The sequence below is a fragment of the Camelina sativa genome, chromosome 17 (assembly GCF_030686135.1).
Source record: "Camelina sativa cultivar CO46 ecotype springtype chromosome 17, ASM3068613v1".
NCBI lineage: Eukaryota > Viridiplantae > Streptophyta > Magnoliopsida > Brassicales > Brassicaceae > Camelina > Camelina sativa.
The window spans coordinates 28,785,613-28,801,682 of NC_141896.1; the positions used below are offsets into that span (position 1 = coordinate 28,785,613).

The 16,070-nt window shown below is 44.5% G+C and overlaps 3 protein-coding genes across 3 annotated transcripts; 1 reads left to right on the forward strand and 2 right to left on the reverse strand.

Moving 5' to 3' along the window:
* Positions 1-1,952: 1,952 nt before the first annotated feature.
* Positions 1,953-2,993, reverse strand: LOC147924444 (uncharacterized). Its single transcript, XM_087496777.1, has one exon. It carries the CDS (start codon positions 2,991-2,993, stop codon positions 1,953-1,955), a length of 1,041 nt encoding a protein of 346 aa, XP_087352903.1.
* Positions 2,994-5,341: 2,348 nt separating this feature from the next.
* Positions 5,342-5,746, forward strand: LOC147924445 (uncharacterized). The gene has a single exon (XM_087496778.1). It carries the CDS (start codon positions 5,342-5,344, stop codon positions 5,744-5,746), a length of 405 nt encoding a protein of 134 aa, XP_087352904.1.
* A 4,008-nt stretch (positions 5,747-9,754) lies between these two features.
* LOC109129932 (uncharacterized) lies at positions 9,755-12,247 on the reverse strand. Its single transcript, XM_087496779.1, has 6 exons — positions 11,707-12,247; positions 11,455-11,593; positions 11,170-11,413; positions 10,892-11,093; positions 10,676-10,803; positions 9,755-10,603 (listed from the first exon to the last, which is right to left on the reverse strand). The coding sequence occupies exons 1-6, from the start codon at positions 12,245-12,247 to the stop codon at positions 9,755-9,757; spliced, it is 2,103 nt and encodes a 700-aa protein (XP_087352905.1).
* Positions 12,248-16,070: the final 3,823 nt, after the last annotated feature.

The following is a 16,070-nucleotide window of genomic DNA, read 5'->3' on the forward strand; positions in this document are numbered from 1 at the left end:
GTGTATTCAGTCTTGTTATTGATGGTAATGCTTTGGAAAGAACTCGCCAAAGGAAATGTTTCACTTTAGGGAGAATATTTAGTTTCCAGATCCTCTGTTTCAAGATTACAGAGCCGTGTGGTATGGGTGGATGATCCAAATGTAATTGGTTTTGCATACTTAACCAGTAGCCTGATCTTACAGAATATTCACCCGAATTATTATAGTGCCAAACAATTTTGTCAGGTTTTGGTACACTTGATAAATACAGAGATCTAAGCTGGTCACGGTCCTCCTGTTGGATATGTGCTAGAAGTTTATCATCATTCCAAAAACGGTAGGAACCTGTATTTTCGATCAGGTCACAAACTCTGAGATCATCATCTGTCGAGACACTATGAATTGGTTGTGGGGGTGCTGATGGTAGAACATTATCAAGATTTACTCGAATTGAAGTTCCATCACCAATTTGGTATTTATAGCCTGCTTTGATTATAGCTAGTCCCTCTAAAATTGATGCCCATCCGTATGATTGATACGGTCTTTTCTTAGCCTCTAAAATGTGTGTATCAGGGTAGTATCTTGCCTTCATTATTTTTGCGAATCTGGATTCAGGGTGCTGTATCAACCTCCATACTTGCTTAGCAAGGAGGGCATCATTAAATTTAGCTAAATTTTTGAATCCTAAACCCCCTTTTCCTTTAGAATACTGTAATCTTTGCCATGCTACCCATGAGATTCCCCTCTCATTATTACTCTTTTCCCACCAAAACTTTTGTAGAATTTGATCTATCTCTGTTATCACACTCGTTGGTAGCTTAAAACACGACATGGAATATATGGGCATTGATAGGGCAACAGACTTGAGCATTATTTCTTTACCAGCCTGTGATAATCTTTTTGTACTCCAAGATGAAGTTCTTTGTCGAACGTTATCCACTATATAATCAAACATCTCTGCTTTTTTCCGACCAAACTGTTCAGGTAAGCCCAGATATTTTCCACCACCCCCATGATTTGGTATGTCAAGAATTTTCTTTAAACGTTCTTGGGTCTGACCATGTACCTGTGCTCCAAATGTGATCATTGATTTATCTTTGTTTATCATCTGACCAGAATAGTATTCATAAACCTCAAAGGCTTCCTTAATTGCTCTGCAATTTCTAGTATTTGCTTGACAGAAGAACAAGGAATCATCTACAAATTGCAGATGATTGACCGCAGGGACTCCATTACCAATCTTAACGCCTTTGATATCTCCACTTTGTACTCTAGTTCTGATTAAATGGCTCATAATGTCAGCACATAAAATGAGTAGATAAGGGGAAAGGGGATCCCCCTGTCGAATTCCTCTTTCAGGGATAATCAAGCCATGTGGTGATCCATTTATTAATACAGAGTAGCTGACCGATCGAACAGAAGCCATTATCCATGATATCCATTGCTCATTGAATCCAAATAACCGCAATGTAACTTCGAGGAAAATCCATTCTACACGATTGTAGGCTTTAGTGACATCAGTTTTAATGGCCATATAGTTTTGTGCTACTCGTTTCCTTGATTTTAGTGAATGCATAATCTCATGAGTAATTAAAACATTGTCTGTTATTAATCGACCAGGAATAAAAGCAGCTTGTGAATCAGAAACTATGGAATCAAGGTATTGTTTTAATCTGTTCACTAAGCATTTTGAAATGATTTTGTATATCACATTACATAATGCGATTGGTCGAAAGTCAGCCAGGGTAATGGGGTCTGTTATTTTCGAAATCATACAGATGTTTGTGTGATTCAACCCTCTCTTCATGTATGATGTCCGGTCCAATAATGCCCCAATAGTGCCCCAATAGTGTTTGTAGAATCGAGCTGTAAGTCCATCTGGTCCTAAAGCTTTGTCATCTCCAATGAAGATAAGGCAGCAAAAATCTCTTCGCTTGAGAATGCTTTCGTTAGCTCAGCATTTATCTCGGGAGTTACCGTAGCAGGGAAGTCACCAAATCTATTGGAGAGACTGGAATACGACTAGATGTGTAAGCGTTGGTGAAATATTGTTGTGCATGAGCACCAATTTCATAGTCCCCTTGAATTATATTTTGCATTCCATCTCGAACTTTCTTGATATGATTTTTAGCATGTCTTATCTTAGTACTAGCATGAAAATATGCAGTATTACGATCTCCAAGAGTCAGCCATTGATTTCGGCTCTTGTTTTTCCAATAATACTCTTCATCCCTATATTCCGTATTCAGCTTCCTCTGTAGACTTGAAATTTTCCTTCTCTCTGATCTATTTAAGCTTGACATGGCTCTGTTTAAAGCCGTCTGCAAATGATCTATACGTTTGGCCCCATTTATATTTTCTGTGTGTTTTCTCTTTGCCATAGCTTGTCGACATCTTGTTATTTGGTCACAGATATTATGGTAGTCTTGGCTTTTACAGAAATTCCATCCTTGCTCAACAACTTTATCAAAGTCTGTTATGTTTGTGAGGCGCTTATCAAATCGAAAAGGTTTATGAGGACCATAGGATATAGGATCAAGATTTATCAGCAATGGTTTGTGATCAGAACCATTGAAATCGAGAAACTCTGTTTCTGCAGTTGGAAAAGCCGCAGTCATTTGAGAGTTCACCAATACTCTGTCAAGACAGCATTTGATTGTTTGATTTCGCCTTTCGCCTACCCATGAAAATCTGTCTCCTCTTGACCTCAAATCAGAAAGATCACAATTCGATAACATTGATTTGAACCTACGGAATGTCCATTCTTCCCTTGGAGGTCCACCTACTTTCTCCTCATTGTTTAAAATTTCATTAAAATCTCCTGCTAACATCCAGGCATCACATCTTGTTTCATTGATAGCTTCTAATTGATCCCAAAGAACATGTCTTTGGCTTGGAACAGGATGGCCATACACACCCGAAAAATAGAAGCTAATATTATTATGTTTAATGTGTACATCAATTATCCTTTCATCTTGATAAACAGATGATAAGGAAACATCGTTTGCCCACATAAGTGCTAAACCTCCACTCCTTCCTTGAGGGGGTTGTGTTATTACTGGTAGTACTGTTCCATGTCATCTCTTGTTCTCTTCTGTGTGTAACCCTTTGGTGGAAAGGATAGTGTTGTACCCACGATCTGTCATCTCGGGCAATAGGCAAAAAGCCTAGGCCGGGCACGTCTAATGGGCCAAGAGCGTATTACTGATCGGCCCATCAGGCCCGGAGAAAGGGAGAGAGCACGGAGATGCTTCGGGTTGGTCAGCTCGGGCTTGGTCAAAGATTCCCGCATTCAAGATGATTAATTAGGATACGCAAATCGTGCCCTATTAATTATACATTAATTAGGTAATAAATTGGTCGGTATAAATATGTAAGGGGGGAGTCTTTTGTAAGGATCAAACATTTTTTCTAAAACAAGCAATACAGTACAAATTCTCAAAACTCTCTCCCAATTCAGTTCGGAACTATTAAACGGTGATAAGCTCCTCCGCATTCAAATCACTTCGGAAGGAGAAACTTGATTTCAGTTCTCACATTTGGCGCTTGAAGGAGGGGAGTTATCACCTGACTCTCTTTAGTTCCGGTCTCATATACAAATCTACCTCACACAACCACCGCTATGGCAATCGACTCTCCCAATCAGGCATCCCTGGAGGTGATCCAGAAGCTCTTGCAGGACTTGTCTGAGAAGTCCGATCGTCAGCAAGCCGCCTCCGACGCTCTTACCGAACGTTTTGACAGCTTGGAGGGACACGTCTCCACCCGTTTGGAGGAAGTCATGACGTCCGTAGCCGAACTCTCAGCCTCCCACCGCGCGTACGCCGATCGGGTTGATCTCCTGTCTTCCGACCAAAACCCACGACGACGTGCTTTGGATTTTTCCGGTGTAACTCCACCTTCCACCTCGCAGGTGGCCGCAACGAATGTCACTCCGGGAGATTCTTTCCCACCTCAAATCAATACGCAAACAGCACCACCGCTGGTTGGCGACGGCTACACTCCGGTGCAGCCCGGTGCCCGGTGTCCCAGATCTTCCGAGGTCCCAGTCCGTCTTCCTCTCCCTGTGGATGGAAACACTTCGACTCCGGGGTATGTTACCAATCCCGAGATCTTCCGCATGCAGAGTGAAATCCGGGACATGCGGTCTGTGATGCACAGTGCAACCACTTTGGCTCCGGATATCTTTCGAGTGATCGAGGAGTCGAGGCGAACTCCTTTTTCCGATCAAATAGCCCGAGTCCGCACCAAAGATACTGGCAAAATTAAATTCTCGAGCTACGAAGGAAAAGGAGATCCGACCAATCATCTCAAGACTTTCTTGTTGACAGCTAGCCGGGTGGACCTCGAGCCCCACGAAGCAGACGCTGGGTACTGCAAGCTGTTCGCAGAGACGTTTTGTGGACCGGTACTGCTTTGGTTCGCGTCTTTAGCAGCCGGCTCCATAACAAATTTCACCGAGCTGTCAACCTCGTTCGTCAAGCAGTATTCTAGCTTAATCGAAACCGCGGTGACAGATGCTCAGCTTTGGAACTTAAGCCAAAAGGCTGGAGAGCCTCTCCGGTCTTACATAACAAAGTTCAAGGAGATCCAAGTCAATATTCCAGGACTCTCGGACTCCACAGCCCTGGCCGCGCTTAAGAATGGCCTCTGGCACGAATCTCGCTTCCGCGAAGAGTTTTCCGTGAATCGGTTCCCAACCATTCAGGACGCCTTACACCGGGCATCGAACTGGATAATCGCAGAGGAAGACAAAATCGCCGCGGCGCAAAAACAAAGCGCTCCGCCTACAGGAAAACCACGGTTCGAAGCGCCCGCCAAAAAGACTCCGCCTACGACTCCGAAGTCCGGGCTGAGCACGTTCGCAGTCACCCAGTCTCCTAAAAAGAATTCTCCAAAGAATTCACCGTCCAAACCTCCATTCTCACCTCGCTCCAAGAGTGGTGTACTCCCAAGTAACAAGTGGGTCCGAGATGAGGACACATACTGCGAGCTCCACAAAACCAACAGTCATTCCACTCGTGACTGCAAGAAGCTGATGCACCTCCTCGCAGAAAAGTACGTGGCAGGAGAAATGCCAAATGTAACAATCAAGGAGTTGGAGCAGAAAGCGACTCCCGAGGTGGACGAAGATGCTCCACCCTCAATGAACCAAAGCAGTCCGATGGCAATGAAACCCCTAAGAAAAGAATCGACGTGATAATGGGGGGATCGCGCCTCTTTCGGAACTCTATCACTGCGATCAAAGACCATCAGCGGAAGCTTACCAGCCCCCAGCCAAAGCGAGCTAAGGTTGCAGCAAGTGATCTACCTGAAGTTTCTGGACACTCCGCACGATGACACACTCGTCATTTCACTTGACATGGTGAACCACGAAGTCTGCCGAATCCTAATCGACACTGGGAGTTCGGTAGACTTGATTTTCCTCGAGACGCTTGCTAAAATGGGTATCGGGAAAGAACACATCGTAGGACCGCCCTCACCTTTGGTCTCGTTCACTAGCGAGACGTCAATGTCCTTGGGCACGATTACACTACCGGTGTCTACTCAAGGAGTGGCCAAAATGGTGGAGTTCACGGTCTTCGACCGACCTGCGGCCTATAATATTATCTTGGGGACTCCCTGGCTCTACCAGATGAAGGCAGTAGCCTTGACGTACCATCAGTGCGTCAAATTTCCGACCTCGCAAGGAGTCCGGGAGGTTCTAGGAAGCCAAAGGACTGCAAGGAGCTGTTACCTCGCAAGTCACAAGCTCCTGGTCCAATAGCAACCACAGCTCGAGGTCCCGAAGAATTCAGTTCGGAAGCAGTTAAAAGGTGACCTCACTGAGTCCATTTTCATCAATGATAAGTTTCCGGATCAAGAAATCAAGATCGGAGTGGGTTTGGATAGCGAGGTCCGCACCAGTCTGATAACCTTCCTAAAGGAAAGTATGGCCACCTTCGCGTGGTCCGTAGACGAGATGCCCGATATCAGTCCAGAAGTTATCTCCCATGAGCTGAATGTGGACCCGACGTTCCGACCTGTAAAGCAGAAGGGAAGGAAGCTGGGTCCTGAGCGAGCTGAAATCGTTAACAAAGAGGTTGAACGTTTACTGAAGGCGGGACAGATACGCAAAGTAAAGTACCCTGAGTGGCTCGCAAACACAGTGGTAGTCAAAACGAAAATGGAAAGTCACGAGTCTGCGTTGATTTCACCGACCTGAATAAGGCGTGCCCCAAGGATAGCTTTCCACTTCCGCACATCGACCGGCTAGTTGAATCCACCTTGGGTCACGAGCTGATGTCCTTCATGGATGCTTTCTCCGGCTACAACCAAATCCTTATGAACCCAGACGACCAGGAGAAGACTGCATTCATTACAGACCGCGGGATTTACTGTTACAAGGTGATGCCTTTTGGGTTAAAGAATGCGGGAGCAACTTACCAGAGACTGGTAAATCGAATGTTCGAGCACCAGCGCGGAAAGACCATGGAAGTCTACATCGATGACATGCTGGTAAAGTCAATGGAAGCCAGCTCGCATCTTGCGGATCAGAAAGTTTGCTTCGACATCCTGAATCAGTTCGGGATGAAGCTTAACCCCACGAAATGCACCTTTGCAGTCCCATCAGGGGAGTTTCTGGGGTATATCGTCATAGAAAGAGGAATCGAAGCGAATCCGAGGCAGATTAACGCTTTCTTGTCTATGAGTTCTCCTAGGACTTTACGCGAAGTGCAACGCCTTAACGGACGGATCGCAGCCCTCAACCGCTTCATCTCTCGATCTACGGACAAATGCCTCCCGTTCTACCAGCTGTTGCGAAAAGGGGGAAAAAATTTCTTATGGGATGCGAAGTGCGAAGAGGCGTTCGCTCAGCTCAAAGCCCATCTGTCTGAACCGCCGGTCTTGGCTAAGCCCGAGTTTGGTGAGCCGCTCTTTCTTTACGTAGCCGTCTCGGACAGTGCAGTCAGCGGAGTCTTGGTTCGTGAGGAAAGGGGGGAGCAGCGACCAATTTTCTATATCAGTAAGTCGTTTACTGGGGCAGAGTCCAGGTACCTTATGATGGAGAAATTGGCCATAGCAGTAGTCACTTCGGCAAGAAAGCTGCGACCTTACTTCTAGTCCCATACAATCATAATCCTGACGACGCAACCACTTCGGACGGTATTACATACTCCGAGCCAGTCCTGGAGACTTGCTAAATGGTCTGTCGAGTTGAGTGAATACGACATCGAGTTCCGGACACGAACCTGTGCTAAGGCGCAAGTGCTGGCTGATTTTTTGATCGAACTCCCACTAGCCTCTTCGGTTAGCAACAATGTTGAAGTCCCATGGACGTTGTATGTTGATGGCGCTTCTTCCAGATCGGGAGCAGGAATTGGGGTCCGCCTCACTTCTCCTACTGGCGAAGTGATCGAGCAGTAATTTCGTTTGGCTTTCAGCGCGTCAAACAACGAAGCCGAGTATGAAGCCTTCCTTGCTTGTTTACGCCTCGCAGTAGGGATTGGTGTCTGACGACTCCGAGCTTTTTGCGATTCGTAGCTGGTCACCAACCAGTTCTTGGGGGAGTACGAGACAAAGGATGGTCGTATGGAGGCTTATCTGTCCACAGCTCAGGAGTTAGTCGCTAAGTTCGAGGATTTTGAAAGCTCAAACGTCGTCACCCGGACGATGGAAAAACAGTTGGCTGTTGAGGAGGCAGCTCGCAAGGCGGCTGCAGACTCTTTACCATCGGAGGATCCGGCCCCCGTTATGGCTACTCCGATGGAAGTTCACCCGCCTCTGGCAGAGCTAGACGCGAGTCAAACTCCGGAATCGTCGAGCTCACCTGTTGACAATCAAGCTGTTATCCCACATACTACTTTGAGCAGTGCGAATTCTAACAGCTGGGGGGCAAGCGACTGGCGGAACCCGATCTGGGCTTACTTGTAAAAAGGGGAACTCCCAGCTGACAAATGGGCAGCCAGGAAACTCAAGGTTGTCAGTGCGCGATATTGCGTTCACAACGGAGTACTTCTACGCCGAATTGTAGCTGGTCCTTATTTAACATGCGTGGCTGGTAAAGAGCCCGCGATGCTAATGCGAGCTGTTCACGATGGTCCCAATGGAAATCACTCTGGAGGTCGGACTCTGGCTTTCAAAATTAAAAGGCAAGGTTACTTCTGGCCCACCATGGTCACGGACTGCGAAAAATATTCTCGAACTTGTGAGAAGTGTCAAAAGCACGCCCCGTCAATTCATCAACCTACTGAGCTCCTGTCTTCTTTGTCCGCATCTTACCCATTCATGAGGTGGTCTATGGATATCATTGGTCCATTACATCGAGGACCAGGAGGAGTTCAGTACGTGCTCGCTCTTACTGACTATTTCTCCAAGTGGGTAGAAGCGGCAGCCTATACGAAAGTAACAAGTGACGAAGTGGAACAGTTCGTGCTTAAGAACATAATCTATTGCTACGGCGTCCCTTGTGAAATCATCACGGACAATGGTCCACAGTTCATCTCCTCGAAGTTCGAAGAGTTCTGCGCGAAGTGGAAAATTCGACTCAATAAATCAACTCCCCGTTACCCGCAAGGTAATGGGCAAGCCGAGGCGATGAATAAGGTCATACTTGCCAACTTGAAGAAACGGCTCGATGCTCGTAAGGGGCGCTGGCCGGACGAACTGTAGGGCGTCCTCTGGGCGATCCGAACAACACCTCGTCGGGCCACTAATGAGACACCTTTCTCCCTGGTTTACGGAGTCGATGCCATAGTCCCAGCCGATATAGAAGTGCCCGGAGTCTGTACCTCGCTAAACCCACTCCAAGCTGAGGAGAATGAGGAATTCTTACAGGATACTCTCGATACAATCAAGGAGCGTCGGGATCAGGCCTTGGTTCGGATCTAGAATTACCAGAACACAGTAGCTCGGTACTATAACTCCAAAATCCGAAGTAGGCCCTTGGCAGTTGGTGACTTAGTCCTCCGAAAAGTCTACAAGAACACCGAGGAGCTCAATGCAGGAAAACTGGGAATTAACTGGGAAGGACCGTACAGAATTACTCGCGAAGTGCGAAATGGAGTATATCAGCTCGAGGATTCAGAAGGAACACCAGTCCCGAGGTCCTGGAATTCCTTACACCTTAAACTCTTTTACAGTTAATCTTTTTGTATCGAACTATGTTTAGCTTGATCCCGATAAGGGTACGTAGGCAGCCCACTTCGGGTCCAGCTATCCATATTAATAAAATTTAAAGTTTTCTTAAACTTTTTTTATTAATAACGGTTAAAAACAACAAGCCGAAGTCCAACTTCGCATATATCATTAAAAGCCGAAGTCCGACTTCGCATATATCATTTAAAGCCGAGGTTCAACTTCGCAAGTCTAAACCGAAGTCCTCACTTCGTATTCAGCTTTACTTTAAGCCAAAGCTTAGTTTTGCAAAACTCTAACCAAAACCGAAGTTCTCACTTCGTACTTAGCTTTACTTATTAAAGTCGAAGCTTAGTTTTGCAAAATTCTAATATAAACTGAGGTAATCACTTCGTACTCGGCTTTAATTACTAAAGTTGGGGTGTCATTTTTTCGAACTTTTAAACCGAAGTTCTCACTTCGTGTTCATTTCTGCTCATAACATCTTTTCAAACCAAAGATTGCGGAAATTAAGTTCGTATTTCAGATGGCAAAAAAAAAAAAGAAAGAATTTTTCATACGGAGTGGTCACCACGATCAAAATACTCCGAAGCAAGTCTAAAAATAAATACTACAAAACAGGGGGGCAACCCGTGCCAAAACAACCCCAAAATAGAAACTATAAATTCGGAAGGGCAGGTTCAGACGCCGCTTCGGAAAGGGCCAAGCCCATCTCTGCAAGCTCCCCTTCCGACCTGGTGTTCGCCAGATAATCGTCCATCCCCTGATTCGAGATTTGCCCGAGGTTAGTGCCAGACTCGTCGATTGTGACGCTAAGCGGGTGATCGCTGCACAAGAGATCGAGCGCATCCGCCAAAAGGTCTGAGAATGCAGCAAGGTAGAGATCACGGGGAGTTATCTTTGAAACCTTTTCGTCGGCTTCCTCCTCGTCAGTTTTCAGGAGTCCGAGCTTGGCCTCCATGTCTTGGATCTCGCCCCTAGAGATCTCCTCGACCAGCATCCGGTTAGCCCTGATCTCGGTGGCCCGGATCTGGAACGGAGCTAGCTTCTCCCTCTCCTCGAAAGTGACCCTCACCTCCTCAACCAAGGGGCGGAGAGTTTGCCTCATCGCCTGCCTCTCCTCCTTCCGCACCCTCTCAATCTCGCAGCTGTTGCCAGCTTCGAGTAGCTGATTGCGGAGTTCGATCTCGTGCAATCTGTTTTTTGCTGCCTTGGCGTCCTCCGCCGCCTCGAAGTAAAGGTCCCCCGCCTTCTTCAGCTTGTCTCGAAGGTCTTCATTAGCAACCCCGAGGTCGAGCACCTCTACCTCAGCCTTCTTCATCCGAGCTCGGATTCGCTCGGCTTTCGCCATGGTGTCAGCATTCTCGGCCTCCAGTCTGGCATACTCCTTTACCTGAGCTTCCAGGTCAGCAATCCTTTCTTGAAGGAGATTTACTTCGGAAGACAAGGGGGAGGCGAACAGTTGATCCTCGTAGGATGCCACCGAGGAGTTAAACTCGATCATTAGCTGGGAAAGATAGCGTGTTAAGCGACAAAAATGAGCAAAAAAAAAACAAATCAAAACAAGAAGGACGTATACCTCGCCGATTTTGTCCGCGAGGCGAAAGAAGTTCGCGCGGTTAACCTCGGACATATCAGCGAACGCCGGGATCCTAACTCCGGGCCGGACGTAGCTCCTCATTAGATCAGCTGGGGACACAGGGGGAGCTGAAGGATTCAAACGAAGCCGTTTTAGTTGTCAAATTATCAAAAACAATGATAGCATCAAATTCATAGCACCTCGGAAAAACGTTACCTCGAGTAGAAGGACGTTGATCCTTCAGGAGAAGTCTTCCGGAGGAGTCCCCGGACTCTTTGGAAGCTGGGGCCTCCTTGGATCTCCTCTCCGAGGAAAGACCCCTGTCTCTCGAGCTGGACTTACTCCGCTCATCTCCTAATGAGCCAGTCCGGGCTCGGCTTTTCTCACGAGAAGAGGAGGAAGTCTCGGGTTCCTTTCTCTTTTTCGATGAGTCAGCTTGCTGAGAACTGACCTCAGCAGGGGCCTTCTTCGTCAGCGGGGGGAGAGGCCGCGACCTCCCGCGGCTCGTCGCTAGAGTCAGCGATGATGATCACGGAAGGCACCAACGGGCCAGCCGGAGCCTCGGTAGATTCCGTATGGAGCTCGGAGGAGCCAGTTGGGGGCGCGCAAGTTCCGCTTACCTCGGGAACGGAGGAGCCGGAGGAATTCTTGTTAGAAATGCGAGCTTTGCCTTCGGCAAGGGCCACCGCCATCTGTTTCTTTGCCTCTTTTTCGGCAGCTCGGCATGCCCTTTCTTCCCTGTAATTCATTTCCGAAACGCTCAAGGGGACAGAACAGACGAGAGAACACTTTCCGAGCCTCCCGTGGACTCTCTAATCCTTTCGCAGGAGAAAGAATCCCAAGCGATCTGTCCCTGGCTGCAGAACCTCGAGAAGAACTCCGCGAATGTGGGGCAAAGCAATCCGCGTTCGAAGTGATCTGAAAAAGAAACAATTAAAAGGTGAGACGGAAAGTCAAAACAACACTTAACTTGGACCTAGCAAGAAACTCCATTCTACCGATTTTCGAAGTCCACTTCGATATGTGTGAACTTGCGAGGTGGCCAAAAGTGAGCTCGTTGACTGGGAAGAAAACGTAAGACTTCCACCACTTCTCATCCTTCTCAGGAAGGTCGTCGAAGACCTTCAGTCCGGAAAGCGGACTTACGTAGAGCATGCCCTTGGTGTGACCTGTCTTCACCGTGTACACTTGAAGAAAGTCGGCTAGGGATAGTTTGTAGTCAAACTCTTCCCCCAGAGTTTGAAGACACATGATGGTTCGGATGACGTTCGGGCACATCTGGGGGATAGCGAAGCCCAGTTTGAACATCATCTTTACGATGAGTTCGGGGAGGGGAAACGACAGACCGCACGCAGAGAAGAATATCTCAAACGCGCAGCAATACCCTGGGGGAGGACTCTCCGGGGACTCGTGAGCCTCCGGGAACTTAATCTCGATCTCCGATGGAATCCCAGTGGACCCTCTAATCTCGGCTATATTCTCCGCCGAGAGAATTGATGGCTGGTGAGGGCCATAAACGCCCGGAATCAAACGTTTCGTGGCTTTACCCGATGATAATTTCGGGGGAGACATATCTTTCGAGTAATATGTGTGAGAAGAGGAGGGAAGTTGAAGAACTTTCCGGCGAAAGAAAAGAAACTAACAGGAGAAGAGAGAAATCGCAGAGCAAAAAGAAGAGAAAAACTGAGAATTAAAAGTGGAAGGGAGAAGTCGGGTGAGGTTACCTCTATACACGGAGCCGGGAGCAATGATTGCCTGGGGAAGTGAAAGGTCTCGCACCGCTTTCTCTCTCTCTTATAGCTAACACGCCACCTAGTGGGCCTCAAGGCTTGTTCGGGAAGGTAAATCTCATCATCACCACGATCAAATCGTGGAGATATGGAGAATATTCAGTTTCCCGAAATTGATCGCTTGAAGGTCTAAAGTCCCCCGAACTGCTCAGCTCGGGAGACTTGGGGGGCAACTGTTGTACCCACGATCTGTCATCTCGGGCAATAGGCAAAGGGCCTAGACCGGGCACGTCTAATGGGCCAAGAGGGTATTACTGATCGGCCCATCAGGCCCGGAGAAAGGAAGAGAGCGCGGAGATGCTTTGCGTTGGTCAGCTCGCAGTTCGGGCTTGGTCAAAGATTCCCGCATTCAAGACGATTAATTAGGATACGCAAATATTGCCCTTTTAATTATGCATTAATTAGGTAATAAATTGGTCGGTATAAATATGTAAGGGGGGAGTCTTTTGTAAGGATCGAACATTTTTTCTAAAACAAGCAATACAGTACAAATTCTCAAAACTCTCTCTGAATTCAGTTTGGAACTATTAAACGGTGATAAGCTCCTCCGCATTCAAATCACTTCGGAAGGAGAAACTTGATTTCAGTTCTCACAGATAGGGTCACCACTTCTTTCCCTTTAGCATACTTCATGTAGATGTATTGTAGTCTTTAAGCCGTAAGTTCCGTATCCTCAAACAGGATTGGGGAGGAATCATCATCTGATTCAGAAATGATGAATTCTTTGTTTGTCTTCAAGGGACCAACACCAGGGATCTCACCATCCGGAGCGATGGTTTCAAGTGTGTTCGTGTCTGGAGCGATGGTTTCAAGTGTGTTCGTGTCTGTGTCTGCTTCATCGAGGTTATTCTGGTAATCACGCTCCTCATGATGATCATAATCATCTGGATCATACTCTTCATCACCATTGTGACCACCATCATCCCCGTGACCATCAATACCATCATTGTCAAAGGACAAAGGGCATTCTTTACCATCATGTGTTAAGGCACCACATTTTGAACAGAAGTTGCGGAGCCTTTCATACTTAAACTTCAGAATGGTGTTGTCATTGATACCACCAAATTGGAAATTTCTTTGAAACCTTAGAGGCGTATCAACATTCCAATTCACACATATTCTCACAAACTCGACAAGATTAGCATTCTCATCAAAATCCACATTTGCAACATTACCCAATTGATTCCCTATATAGTTAACCATGGCAGAATTGAGAAATTGGATTGGAATTCCTCGTACTTGGATCCAGAAATGAATCACCTTTGTTTCCGCTTCAGAGATATTGGGATACCATCTATGAACCGTCAGCATCCAGTCGTTGAAAGCCCATGGACCACGCCGGAGGACCTAGTTCAGGGCTTCCTCTGTTTTGAACATAAATAATGCTCTGCCCTCGCCGAGAATCCTCCCACGACACGCATTAGCGAACCCCCAGATCTTTGGCATCTGACCAACTATCGCCCTAAAGTTTTGCTTCTTTGATTCACAACGCAAACAATTAGCGAGAAGCGGTCTCATTAACGACCCTTCCACATAACTCATCCGGTAACACGATTGGGGAATCATTGATCCCCAAATCAAGGTTTTGTAAAGACTTCCGTACGTTATCACTCATTTTGAGACACCCAGATAGTGTTGAATTTTGACGGACACAAGCGGATGAAAGTATTGTAACAGAAAACAATCCCGACTCACTGAATTTATATAAGATTGACCATGGCGGTTTTCGTTGACAGTTATCCCTCGATATAATCAAGGATACATAACTGCTAACAGTTATCTGTCGCAGACAACAACCGTCAAAATCCAAACCAATAACAGTCTGTTTTGTCGGAAAGATACTCTCATCAATAGGAATTGAATCAATTGATCGTCGGCGTTTAAGGAAACGGGAATCGCCTTCCCGATTGCCACGAGAGAGAAAAGACATTTTTTATTTTAAGCCCCAATGCATGTTTCTATCTTATTATTGTATAAAGCATAGTTTTACAGTTAATCAAAAAATTTAAAAATTATATTTTCAATAATTCAACATATCTAAAAAATCTAAAAATAGTTATAAAATGTATCCGCAGCATAGCGCGGATCTAACCTAGTAAAACTTAAAAGTTAGAAAAAAATTAATAAACTTTAAAAGTTAGAAAAAAATTTGGTATTGTAGATGATGTATTGTCAAACAACGTACACGACCGTGAACAATGGAATGGACCACATCAATAATGTATCGTATCAATAAATACATGGCTATCCATATATTATCCAGTGAATTGATCACTATGATTAGTGAGTGTGTCATCCACATTAGCTCTGGACAAAATATCCAAACTGGAGAAAAGGACTCGAACCAAAGCAAAATTAACATAAATATTTGGATTTTAAACTCTAGATATAAGAAAAGAGAACTGAACTGGACTCGATATCCCAAATAATTTTAAAATTTGATTATTTATCTAAAAAGATTAGTTATTTTTAAATCGAATATATGAAAGTTATGAGAATAGTAGAAAACGGTCCTGTCCAGAGAAGAAACACAGCCACCACTCTGAACGATCCAGAAAAGGCCGTTTTTTTTTTTTTTTTTTTTTTTTTTTTTTCAGAAAACGCCTTTGCTTCTCCTTCGTTTCCCTTTTTCCCCTCATTCAGGTCTGTCGCAATGACTATTTCGATTTTATCTCTTTTCTTTAACTTTAGATATGTCTCAGTGATTCTCTACTCTCTTTTCTAACTTTCAACTCTTTTTTTTTTTCATTTAGCTTTGTGTCTCTAATGTGATCGCGACGATTAACAAAAAGAACATGGCTAATACTCTAACCAAATTAGAAACGAATGGACCGAAACCAAAATTACAAATAAATATATAAAATATTTGAAATACTTCAAAAACTATATTTTAATCCGCGGCACACCACATAAATATAATATTTATTATAATTTATATTTTGTATTGTATTTGTTTGTTAAATATTGGATGTTTTCTAAATAGAGAAATAATAAAATTTTCCGACCATTTGTGCGGCTAAATGTTTATATTAATTATTTAACCCGCAATATACTTCATAACCATTTGTTTTTATATTTAGTTTGTTTTGTTTAGTGTTTAAGATTCTATTTTAATTTTTAATTATTATAACAAAAATAAGGGATTTAAATACATAGTAAGTCATTTATACGCTATGATTAAGTCATATTTTTCCTAATGGTTTAATTATTTTACAAAATCTTAGTTAAATCACCTTAATTTTAATATGTCAAATATTCTACTATTAATAGTGTTGACAAATAATAAAATGAGAATTTAACCCGTGTTATCACAAATTTAATGATATTTTATTAATTCCAACATGTCTTATTTTTAACCTATCTACTATATAACCATATTATATAGTATTTTAAAATATTTTAATTTTATATATTCGTAATATTTTAAAATTTTATTTAAGTTTATATATATGAATTATAATATTTGAATAAATGTGAATCGAAATTCTTCTTACGTTAAGAATCAAAGCTCACATGTTTTGGAAAACAAAATAGATTCAAATTGTTGTTTTCTTTGTTTGGAAATGATTCAGAGATAGAATATGTTCAATACAAAATAGAATGTG

Coding starts and splice junctions, on each gene's coding strand:
- LOC147924444 (XM_087496777.1), bottom strand. CDS start 2,993: ATGTGGGCAAACGATGTTTCCTTATCATCTGTTTATCAAGATGAAAGG.
- LOC147924445 (XM_087496778.1), top strand. CDS start 5,342: ATGGTGAACCACGAAGTCTGCCGAATCCTAATCGACACTGGGAGTTCG.
- LOC109129932 (XM_087496779.1), bottom strand. CDS start 12,247: ATGTCTCCCCCGAAATTATCATCGGGTAAAGCCACGAAACGTTTGATT. Junction 11,594..11,706: donor CACTTTTGGCCACCTCGCAA/GTTCACACATAT, acceptor TTTCTTTTTCAG/ATCACTTCGAACGCGGATTG. Junction 10,804..10,891: donor TCAACGTCCTTCTACTCGAG/GTAACGTTTTTC, acceptor TGAATCCTTCAG/CTCCCCCTGTGTCCCCAGCT.